The sequence below is a fragment of the Ylistrum balloti genome, unplaced genomic scaffold (assembly GCF_031769215.1).
Source record: "Ylistrum balloti isolate Yb309-2 unplaced genomic scaffold, AGI_CSIRO_Ybal_v1 Utg370196, whole genome shotgun sequence".
Taxonomy (NCBI): domain Eukaryota; kingdom Metazoa; phylum Mollusca; class Bivalvia; order Pectinida; family Pectinidae; genus Ylistrum; species Ylistrum balloti.
In genome coordinates, this window is record NW_026782173.1 from 2,872,912 (window position 1) to 2,884,748 (window position 11,837).

Genomic DNA, 11,837 nt, shown 5'->3' on the forward strand with positions numbered 1-11,837 from the left:
CGTTTCTGGATTTGCAGTCGGCGCACATTAGTGATACACACTATCTGTAACAGGAATGGGAGCACGTGATGTCATAAGAATTAGAATTAATTGATAGTGAAATACGCACAGAAATGAACATCACCACCAACGATAATAGCATCCCTAGCACGTGCACGAACCGACCAATAATTGAATCTGACAGTAATTAGTCAAATATTCAGCTGTCAAAGCTGTGAGCTCGACCTCGCAGTGTCGTGTTCTTTCTCATCTTTGAAATTGAGCGGAGCGTCTATCAATAAAACACAAAACACTACGATTTTCATTTCTTTTTTTCAAATTATACAATTTTACAAATATGTTACATGAAATTCATTTTTTAAAAACTTCAAAATCATAACATAATCAAGTTCCCAAAAGTTGTTTGTCATATTTATCTAAATCTCGTTGTTTAATTTTCAGATTTAGAAAAGAATGCTCGCGAAAGTGCGTGTCTTAACAAAGTTTGATTAACTAACACGAGTTGGATAAACATGATAAACAACCACCAATCATTGGAGATGTTCGTAAATACTAATATCTCAAGAAGAAACATACTGCGCTTTCATCATCTGATAAGTATACATTGTTTTTTTTTAAAAATGCGAAATGACGACTGTATTTAAGGTATACGGGATTCCACATCTGTCATCCTTTTACATAATTTAGTATTATGTTGGTGCTAAAATCCTTTTCTTATTAATAAGTACCATTGTCACAAGCCACTGTAGTAATCTGACGTCATCCTTCCAGTAGTAAGTCGGCTAACTGCTGTTATACCTCTATACAACTGAAATAACTGCAATAGTAATGAGACATTGGGACTGAACGGTGCTTTGGTTGCATTCACAGCTGTATAAAGGCAATGGGATAGCTGAGCAATGATAAAAAGTTTTCAGCAGTGAAGCAGAAAAACAAATATTAAAATCATACTGGATTGTATGCCTATCTTAATCGTTAAACAAGATCCAAGTTTGAAAAATATAAAGCCTTTAGTTCAAAGGACGCTATCGAAAATGTTAATCAACAAATTCTAGATCAAACTAATGAAACCATGTCAATCTTAGTCAATGCATGTGAGGGGATAGGTTTACAATGAACAAAAGGGTGCTTGTGATCTTTACAGTTATCTCCCTTGGACCAGCCAAGCGTAGTGCTAAAGAGCATTGTGCTAAAAAGCTATCGCCAATGGGTCGCTCAAATGTCCATGTAACGGCAAAGGCACCATTTAGGCCTGGATTTTCTTCCTTATCCTGGGCTGTTTAGAGAGATGTCCAACTAACTCTGGCTTCTACAGCTGGATTTTGATGAATTTGAAGTGTATAGCAACAGATTGGCATCTTTAATAATCCATGTTATGTTTATGTTATCATGAACCAGGTGTATACAGCCGAAACTACCAGAATGAATACATATAACTCCATTACGGAAGGGGAAATAGATTAAATAATGTCGAAATTGTCACCAATGATTTCATCTAACTTTCATCCACCAGTTTCTTGAAATACTAGAAATGGAACAATCAATATACTCCCTTTGGACATACACCGAAGTGGAAAGCTATCCCAATTGTCTTCCATGCTGTAAAGTAATTAGTGTTCTCTATCCAAGAATATGTGAAATTTGTAACTGCTTCAACTAACCATTCCTTTTATCAATTATGATATGTAAGTTAGAGCACGTATTCACTGGAAAACCTTCATTTTGCATTGGCTCTTCTATTTGTATTCATCATATTCACCTTTCGAATGAGTTTTCTTGCAAACCTCATGTTCCCATACTTGATAAATTTTACAGGTTATCAAGTACAAATATCCAATGCTTTGTATACCACCTATAATGAACTAGGAGCTACGTTGTATTTCTAAAACTGAGGTTATGATTGGTACCTGTAAGGCTGAGGTTATGGTTGGTACCTGTAAGGCTGAGGTTATGGCTGGTACCTGTACGTCTGCGGTGATGGTTGGTACCTATAAGACTGATATTATGACTAGTACCTGTAAGACTGAGGTTATGAGTGGTACCTGTAATCCTGAGGTTATGGTTGGTACCTGTAAGGCTGGGGTTATGGCTGGTACCTGTAAGGCTGAGGTTATGGCTGGTACCTGTAAGGCTGAGGTTATGGCTGGTACCTGTAAGGCTGGGGTTATGATTGGTACCTGTAAGTCTGTGGTTATGGTTGGTACCTGTAAGGCTGAGGTTATGATTGGTACCTGTAAGGCTGAGGTTATGGCTGGTACCTGTAAGGCTGTGGTTATGGCTGGTAACTGTAAGTCTGAGGTTATGGTTGGTACCTGTAAGTCTGAGGTTATGGTTGGTACCTGTACGTCTGCGGTTATGGTTGGTACCTGTAAGTCTGAGGTTATGGGTGGTACCTGTAAGACTGGGGTTATGGTTGGTAACTGTAAGACTGGGGTTATGGTTGGTACCTGTAAAGCTAAGGTTATGGCTGGTAACTGTAAGGCTGTGGTTATGGCTGGTAACTGTAAGTCTGAGGTTATGGTTGGTACCTGTAAGGCTGTGGTTATGGCTGGTAACTGTAAGGCTGTGGTTATGGCTGGTAACTGTAAGTCTGAGGTTATGGTTGGTACCTGTAAGGCTGTGGTTATGGCTGGTAACTGTAAGGCTGTGGTTATGGCTGGTAACTGTAAGTCTGAGGTTATGGTTGGTACCTGTAAGACTGAGGTTATGGCTGGTACCTGTAAGTCTGAGGTTATGGTTGGTACCTGTAAGGCTGAGGTTATGGTTGGTACCTGTAAGACTGGGGTTATGGTTGGTATGGTTGGTACCTGTAAGTCTGAGGTTATGGTTGGTACCTGTAAGGCTGTGGTTATGGCTGGTACCTGTTAGTCTGAGGTTATGGTTGGTACCTGTACGTTTGCGGTTGTGGTTGGTACCTGTAAGGCTGAGGTTATGGTTGGTACCTGTAAGGCTGAGGTTATGGTTGGTACCTGTAAGGCTGTGGTTATGGCTGGTACCTGTAAGGCTATGGTTATGGTTGGTACCTGTAAGTCTGAGGTTATGGGTGGTACATGTAAGGCTGAGGTTATGGCTGGTACCTGTAAATCTGTGGTTATGGTTGGTACATGTAAGGCTGAGGTTATGGTTGGTACCTGTAATTCTTAGGTTATGGCTGGTACCTGTAAGTCTGCGGTTATGATTGGTACCTGTAAGTCTGAGGTTATGGTTGGTACCTGTAAGGCTGAAGTTATGGTTGGTACCTGTAAGGCTGTGGTTATGGCTGGTACCTGTAAGGCTGTGGTTATGGCTGGTACATGTACGTTTGCGGTTCTGGTTGGTACCTGTAAGGCTGAGGTTATGGCTGGTACCTGTAAGTCTGCGGTTATGGTTGGTACCTGTAAGGCTGAGGTTATGGTTGGTACCTGTAAGTCTGAGGTTATGGTTGGTACCTGTAAAGCTAAGGTTATGGTTGGTACCTGTACGTTTGCGGTTGTGGTTGGTACCTGTAAGGCTGAGGTTATGGTTGGTACCTGTAAGGCTGAGGTTATGGTTGGTACCTGTAAGGCTGTGGTTATGGCTGGTACCTGTAAGGCTATGGTTATGGCTGGTACCTGTAAGTCTGAGGTTATGGTTGGTACCTGTAAGTCTGAGGTTATGGGTGGTACATGTAAGGCTGAGGTTATGGCTGGTACCTGTAAATCTGTGGTTATGATTGGTACCTGTAAGGCTGAGGTTATGGCTGGTACCTGTAAGGCTGAGGTTATGGCTGGTACCTGTAAGGCTGGGGTTATGATTGGTACCTGTAAGTCTGTGGTTATGGTTGGTACCTGTAAGGCTGAGGTTATGGTTGGTACCTGTAAGGCTGGGGTTATGATTGGTACCTGTAAGTCTGTGGTTATGGTTGGTACCTGTAAGGCTGAGGTTATGATTGGTACCTTTAAGGCTGAGGTTATGGCTGGTACCTGTAAGGCTGTGGTTATGGCTGGTAACTGTAAGTCTGAGGTTATGGTTGGTACCTGTAAGTCTGAGGTTATGGTTGGTACCTGTACGTCTGCGGTTATGGTTGGTACCTGTAAGTCTGAGGTTATGGGTGGTACCTGTAAGACTGGGGTTATGGTTGGTAACTGTAAGACTGGGGTTATGGTTGGTACCTGTAAAGCTAAGGTTATGGCTGGTAACTGTAAGGCTGTGGTTATGGCTGGTAACTGTAAGTCTGAGGTTATGGTTGGTACCTGTAAGGCTGTGGTTATGGCTGGTAACTGTAAGGCTGTGGTTATGGCTGGTAACTGTAAGTCTGAGGTTATGGTTGGTACCTGTAAGGCTGTGGTTATGGCTGGTAACTGTAAGGCTGTGGTTATGGCTGGTAACTGTAAGTCTGAGGTTATGGTTGGTACCTGTAAGACTGAGGTTATGGCTGGTACCTGTAAGTCTGAGGTTATGGTTGGTACCTGTAAGGCTGAGGTTATGGTTGGTACCTGTAAGACTGGGGTTATGGTTGGTATGGTTGGTACCTGTAAGTCTGAGGTTATGGTTGGTACCTGTAAGGCTGTGGTTATGGCTGGTACCTGTTAGTCTGAGGTTATGGTTGGTACCTGTACGTTTGCGGTTGTGGTTGGTACCTGTAAGGCTGAGGTTATGGTTGGTACCTGTAAGGCTGAGGTTATGGTTGGTACCTGTAAGGCTGTGGTTATGGCTGGTACCTGTAAGGCTATGGTTATGGTTGGTACCTGTAAGTCTGAGGTTATGGGTGGTACATGTAAGGCTGAGGTTATGGCTGGTACCTGTAAATCTGTGGTTATGGTTGGTACATGTAAGGCTGAGGTTATGGTTGGTACCTGTAATTCTTAGGTTATGGCTGGTACCTGTAAGTCTGCGGTTATGATTGGTACCTGTAAGTCTGAGGTTATGGTTGGTACCTGTAAGGCTGAAGTTATGGTTGGTACCTGTAAGGCTGTGGTTATGGCTGGTACCTGTAAGGCTGTGGTTATGGCTGGTACATGTACGTTTGCGGTTCTGGTTGGTACCTGTAAGGCTGAGGTTATGGCTGGTACCTGTAAGTCTGCGGTTATGGTTGGTACCTGTAAGGCTGAGGTTATGGTTGGTACCTGTAAGTCTGAGGTTATGGTTGGTACCTGTAAAGCTAAGGTTATGGTTGGTACCTGTACGTTTGCGGTTGTGGTTGGTACCTGTAAGGCTGAGGTTATGGTTGGTACCTGTAAGGCTGAGGTTATGGTTGGTACCTGTAAGGCTGTGGTTATGGCTGGTACCTGTAAGGCTATGGTTATGGCTGGTACCTGTAAGTCTGAGGTTATGGTTGGTACCTGTAAGTCTGAGGTTATGGGTGGTACATGTAAGGCTGAGGTTATGGCTGGTACCTGTAAATCTGTGGTTATGATTGGTACCTGTAAGGCTGAGGTTATGGCTGGTACCTGTAAGTCTGAGGTTATGATTGGTACCTGTAAGTCTGAGGTTATGGTTGGTACCTGTAAGACTGGGGTTATGGTTGGTACCTGTAAGACTGGGGTTATGGTTGGTACCTGTAATTCTTAGGTTATGGTTGGTACCTGTAAGGCTGTGGTTATGGCTGGTACCTGTAAGTCTGAGGTTATGGTTGGTACCTGTAAGGCTGAGGTTATGACGGTCCGATATAGGTTATAGAATTACGCGTATCTATGACTACTGCAGCATCACGTATAGACGGAAGCTAGTATGTGTGATCTGGGCTAATACTGACCACGTTTATTTACTACTTACCCACCAACACATTATCAGCGGAACTTTCTTGGAAAATCAATTTGCTTTTTGGTTTATGATAATTCTATTACGATGGCACACGGATTGCACCATACATATATCACACATTCTTGACAATTACGATATCAAGACCGCTCTATCATACATCATCTCTGTAACAGACATTTTAAAACACCATTGGATACGCAGAATGAACGTGCTAGGAAGATCAATGGACATTGCTGTTTGTGTCCGCTCTGTCACCTGCCTGATCGTTTGGATATCAGGTATGTATGTCTGATACTTTACTGTCTGTATAATCACTGAGTCATTATTGACAGGTTAAGTCTTTCGTGAATTTTTATGATATCTGTAGTTGTTAAGGCATTGATGACATTCATTGATAGTATACCTAGTTGTTTCAGAAGCATGTGAACAGAAAACGAGAAGTAAATAAGATAGTGTGTTAACCTTTGATCCGTATCGAAAACGATAATTGGCGTGTTATATGTTAATTGAAAATTTATTTGATTATTTCAAGTAAGGAAAATAACATGATTGTGTTAAAAACTCATAATATTTTTTCTCAAAAGCCGAATTCAAACAATTATTAATATTCAGTAGCATTTTATAAGACAAGAGTCTGTAGAAACCCGATCTAAGCTTGTCATTTTGTATGTTCTTTGGTCTAAACTATACCACTTCCGTCAATGTTACGGCTCAAGTAATCAATGTCTTCGTGTCTTTGCCGTCAGAGCGATTTCACATCATGCACTCACAGTCACATCCTCCGGCAAAAGCATCGCACTAATGTAAATACAGACGTAATTATATAGGATCATATAAATATAGAGCAAGCAGAAAATTTCAATAGAATTATTGAAATATTCCTTACTATATGTCCGTTTGAAATTTCTTGTGGCCTTTGGTAACACTAGAAAACATAATTCATGGATAGATAAATTAATATTTGATGGTGATTATGAATTATCTGTTAAAATGTAAAAGGTCGATGCTGACAGCTTTGGAAACATCTATGTGTGTAAAATTTGACGACTTTACTAGGTGTGTAAACATCAATGACATTACTGACAGATGTGTAGACATTGATGATATTACCGGGTGTGTAGATATTGATGATATTACCAGGTGTGTAGATATTGATGATATTACCGGGTGTGTAGATATTGATGATATTACCGGGTGTGTAGATATTGATGATATTACCGGGTGTGTAGATATTGATGATATTACCAGGTGTGTAGATATTGATGATATTACCAGGTGTGTAGATATTGATGATATTACCGGGTGTGTAGATATTGATGATATTACCGGGTGTGTAGACATTGATGATATTACCAGGTGTGTAGACATTGATGATATTACCGGGTGTGTAGATATTGATGATATTACCGGGTGTGTAGATATTGATGATATTACCGGGTGTGTAGATATTGATGGTATTACCGAGTGTGTAGATATTGATGATATTACCGGGTATGTAGACATTGATGATATTACCGGGTATGTAGACATTGATGATATTACCTGGTGTGTAGATATTGATGGTATTACCGAGTGTGTAGATATTGATGATATAACCGGGTGTGTAGACATTGATGATATTACCTGGTGTGTAGACATTGATGATATTACCTGGTGTGTAGACATTGATTATATTACCTGGTGTGTAGACATTGATGATATTACCTGGTGTGTAGATAGTGATGATATTACCGGGTATGTAGACAGTGATGATATTACCGGGTATGTAGACATTGATGATATTACCGGGTGTGTAGATATTGATGATATTACCGGGTGTGTAGATATTGATGATATTACCGGGTGTGTAGATATTGATGATATTACCTGGTGTGTAGATATTGATGATATTACCGGATGTGTAGATATTGTGATATTACCGGGTGTGTAGATATTGATGATATTACCGGGTGTGTAGATATTGATGATATTACCGAGTGTGTAGATATTGATGATATTACCGGGTGTGTAGATATTGATGATATTACCGGGTGTGTAGATATTGATGATATAACCGGGTGTGTAGATATTGATGATATTACCGGGTGTGTAGACATTGATGATATTACCGGGTGTGTAGATATTGATGATATTACCGGGTGTGTAGACATTGATGATATCACTAGATATTTTATTTTGTTGCCGTCACTAAATGTATTGATTTTGACTTTAGATGTGATGCTAATTACTGTGCGTATAAACATTGACGTTTTTACTAGGGTGTAAACATTGATGACATTACTAGAGTGTAAACATTGACGACATAACTAGAGTGTAAACATTGATGACATAACTAGAGTGTAAACATTGATGACATTACTAGGGTGTAAACATTGATGACATAACTAGTGTAAACATTGATGACATAACTAGAGTGTAAACATTGATGACATAACGAGAGTGTAAACATTGACGACATTACTAGGGTGTAAACATTGATGACATAACTAGAGTGTAAACATTGACGACATTACTAGGGTGTAAACATTGATGACATTACTAGGGTGTAAACATTGATGACATTACTATGGTGTAGACTTTGATGATATTACTAGGGTGTAAACATTGATGACATAACTAGGGTGTAAACATTGATGACATAACTAGAGTGTAAACATTGATGACATAACTAGAGTGTAGACATTGACGACATTACTAGGGTGTAAACATTGATGACATTACTATGGTGTAGACTTTGATGATATTACTAGGGTGTAAACATTGATGACACTACTAGGGTGTAAACATTGATGACATAACTAGAGTGTAAACATTGATGACATTACTATGGTGTAGACTTTGATGACATTACTAGGGTGTAAACATTGACGACATTACTAGGGTGTAAACATTGATGACATTACTATGGTGTAGACTTTGATGATATTACTAGGGTGTAAACATTGATGACATAACTAGTGTAAACATTGATGACATAACTAGAGTGTAAACATTGATGACATTACTATGGTGTAGACTTTGATGATATTACTAGGGTGTAAACATTGATGACATTACTATGGTGTAGACTTTGATGACATTACTAGGGTGTAAACATTGATGACATTACTATGGTGTAGACTTTGATGACATTACTAGGGTGTAAACATTGATGACATTACTATGGTGTAGACTTTGATGACATTACTAGGGTGTAAACATTGATGACATTACTATGGTGTAGACTTTGATGACATTAGTTATTAGTTATTGGTTCAACAATAAGGACAAACATTTTGTTTATAAAAATACTAACTGCAACAAAAAAAAGAAATTTTGGTAGTGTAATTTTTACTTTAAAGTATCCTTACATGTTATAAACCACCAAATGAAAGTTGATAATATATCTACACATTTCACCAGATATCACCAGACGAAACGAATTTAAGACTGAATAAGTCAGAAAGTATTGAGTACTATATCAATAGCATCATTCTAGTCACTTAAAGCTTTCTAACTGTTTTTTGGATATACTAAATCTATTTTTCACAGGTAGCTTGATGATAAGAACGGTTGTCTCTGCTGAACTAACGATCGATCCAGCAATACGTGCCGAACTGTTGCACTGTTGGACATGTAACCAGACTGACAATTGTCGTGACATGTATTACCTCTCCGGAGTGACCACCCAAGTCTGTCGACTGGACCAAGCTTTCTGTGCCGTGAGTATCGACTATTTCCAACAAAATAAACTAGATTTTTTCATATATTGTTTCCCTTATCAACCGGTCACATTCCTTTATACTAATTCCTACAGTCTCAACTTAATACTTTCTATAATCTTCTATATATGAAATGATCCGAAGCTTATCAATGGCCACCAAAATGGTGATTTGTGCCAAAAGAAACGTATATCTTTCAGGAATGACCGGTGGCGCCGCGTGCTCGGTAGTGATATTCCTTTAATTGTTTCATTATCAATATATTTTGTTCAGCATAGAAAAAAAATGGTATATATTTTCAGGTGGTGAAGTATGTAACTGTAGCTGGTAATGTTTCTTATGCGCGTGGATGTCAGAAGGACTGTCGTCCCGAATGTCGACGCATCACAGACTCTTACGAGAGCATGCAGTGTTTCTCCTGTTGCTCTAACTCCTTGTGTAACTCCGAAAGAGGTTCAGCATCTGTCACAAGCTTGTCTACTTATCTGCAATTATTAATGGTCGTCGTTTTTCTGCGGACGTTCACGTAAAAAGAAATTTCATTGTGAAAGTCATCGCGATTAGCATGTGGGCTTTTATTTTGGATAAGTATATGTGTACTGGAGTATTGGAATTATACGATTGAACACGCTGTGGTACCACTGTAATAAATTCTATAGAATGTAATTTGTAGCAGACGTTGGAGTGTAGGGGTATAACACACCTGTAAGCAGGAGTCTGGAGTGTAGTAGGGGTATAACACACCTGTAAGCAGGAGTCTGGAGTGTAGTAGGGGTATAACACACCTGTAAGAAGGAGTCTGGAGTGTAGTAGGGGTATAACACACCTGCAAGCAGGAGTCCGAAGTGTAGGGGTATGACACACCAGTAAGCAGGAGTCTGGATTGTAGGGGTATGACACACCTGTAAGCAGGAGTCTGGGGTGTAGTAGGGGTATGACACACCTGTAAGCAGGAGTCTGGAGTGTAGGGGTATAACACACCTGTAAGCAGGAGTCTGGAGTGTAGGGGTATGACACACCTGTAAGCAGGAGTCTGGACTGTAGGGGTATGACACACCTGTAAGCAGGAGTCTGGAGTCTAGTAGGGGTATGACACACCTGTAAGCAGGAGCCTGGAGTGTAGGGGTATGACACACCTGTAAGCAGGAGTCTGGAGTGTAGGGGTATGACACACCTGTAAGCAGGAGTCTGGGGTGTAGGGGTATGACACACCTGTAAGCAGGAGTCTGGAGTGTATGGGTATGACACACTTGTAAGCAGGAGTCTGGAGTCTAGTAGGGGTATGACACACCTGTAAGCAGGAGCCTGGAGTGTAGGGGTATGACACACCTGTAAGCAGGAGTCTGGGGTGTAGTAGGGGTATGACACACCTGTAAGCAGGAGTCTGGATTGTAGGGGTATGACACACCTGTAAGCAGGAGTCTGGAGTGTAGGGGTATGACACACCTGTAAGCAGGAGTCCGAAGTGTAGGGGTATGACACACCTGTAAGCAGGAGTCTGGGGTGTAGTAGGGGTATGACACACCTGTAAGCAGGAGTCTGGAGTGTAGGGGTATAACACACCTGTAAGCAGGAGTCTGGAATGTAGGGGTATGACACACCTGTAAGCAGGAGTCTGGAGTGTAGGGGTAGGACACACCTGTAAGCAGGAGTCTGGAATGTAGGGGTATAACACACCTGTAAGCAGGAGTCTGGAGTGTAGGGGTATGACACACCTGTAAGCAGGAGTCTGGAGTGTAGGGGTATGACACACCTGTAAGCAGGAGTCTGGAGTCTAGTAGGGGTATGACACACCTGTAAGCAGGAGCCTGGAGTGTAGGGATATGACACACCTGTAAGCAGGAGTCTGGACTGTAGGGGTATGACACACCTGTAAGCAGGAGTCTGGATTGTAGGGGTATGACACACCTGTAAGCAGGAGTCTGGATTGTAGGGGTATGACACACCTGTAAGCAGGAGTCTGGAGTGTAGGGGTATGACACACCTGTAAGCAGGAGTCCGAAGTGTAGGGGTATGACACACCAGTAAGCAGGAGTCTGGATTGTAGGGGTATGACACACCTGTAAGCAGGAGTCTGGAGTGTAGGGGTATAACACACCTGTAAGCAGGAGTCTGGAATGTAGGGGTATGACACACCTGTAAGCAGGAGTCTGGAGTGTAGGGGTAGGACACACCTGTAAGCAGGAGCCTGGAATGTAGGGGTATGACACACCTGTAAGCAGGAGTCTGGACTGTAGGGGTATGACACACCTGTAAGCAGGAGTCTGGAGTGTAGGGGTATGACACACCTGTAAGCAGGAGTCTGGACTGTAGGGGTATGACACACCTGTAAGCAGGAGTCTGGGGTGTAGGGGTATGACACACCTGTAAGCAGGAGTCTGGAGTGTAGGGGTATGACACACTTGTAAGCAGGAG

General features: G+C 41.3%; 2 protein-coding genes across 2 annotated transcripts; both read left to right on the forward strand.

Moving 5' to 3' along the window:
• The first annotated feature begins 1,896 nt into the window (after window positions 1-1,896).
• LOC132551420 (uncharacterized) lies at window positions 1,897-2,868 on the forward strand. The gene has a single exon (XM_060215558.1). It carries the CDS (start codon window positions 1,897-1,899, stop codon window positions 2,866-2,868), a length of 972 nt encoding a protein of 323 aa, XP_060071541.1.
• Window positions 2,869-3,147: 279 nt separating this feature from the next.
• On the forward strand, window positions 3,148-4,551 carry LOC132551421 (uncharacterized). Its single transcript, XM_060215559.1, has one exon. The coding sequence runs from the start codon at window positions 3,148-3,150 to the stop codon at window positions 4,549-4,551; it is 1,404 nt and encodes a 467-aa protein (XP_060071542.1).
• Window positions 4,552-11,837: the final 7,286 nt, after the last annotated feature.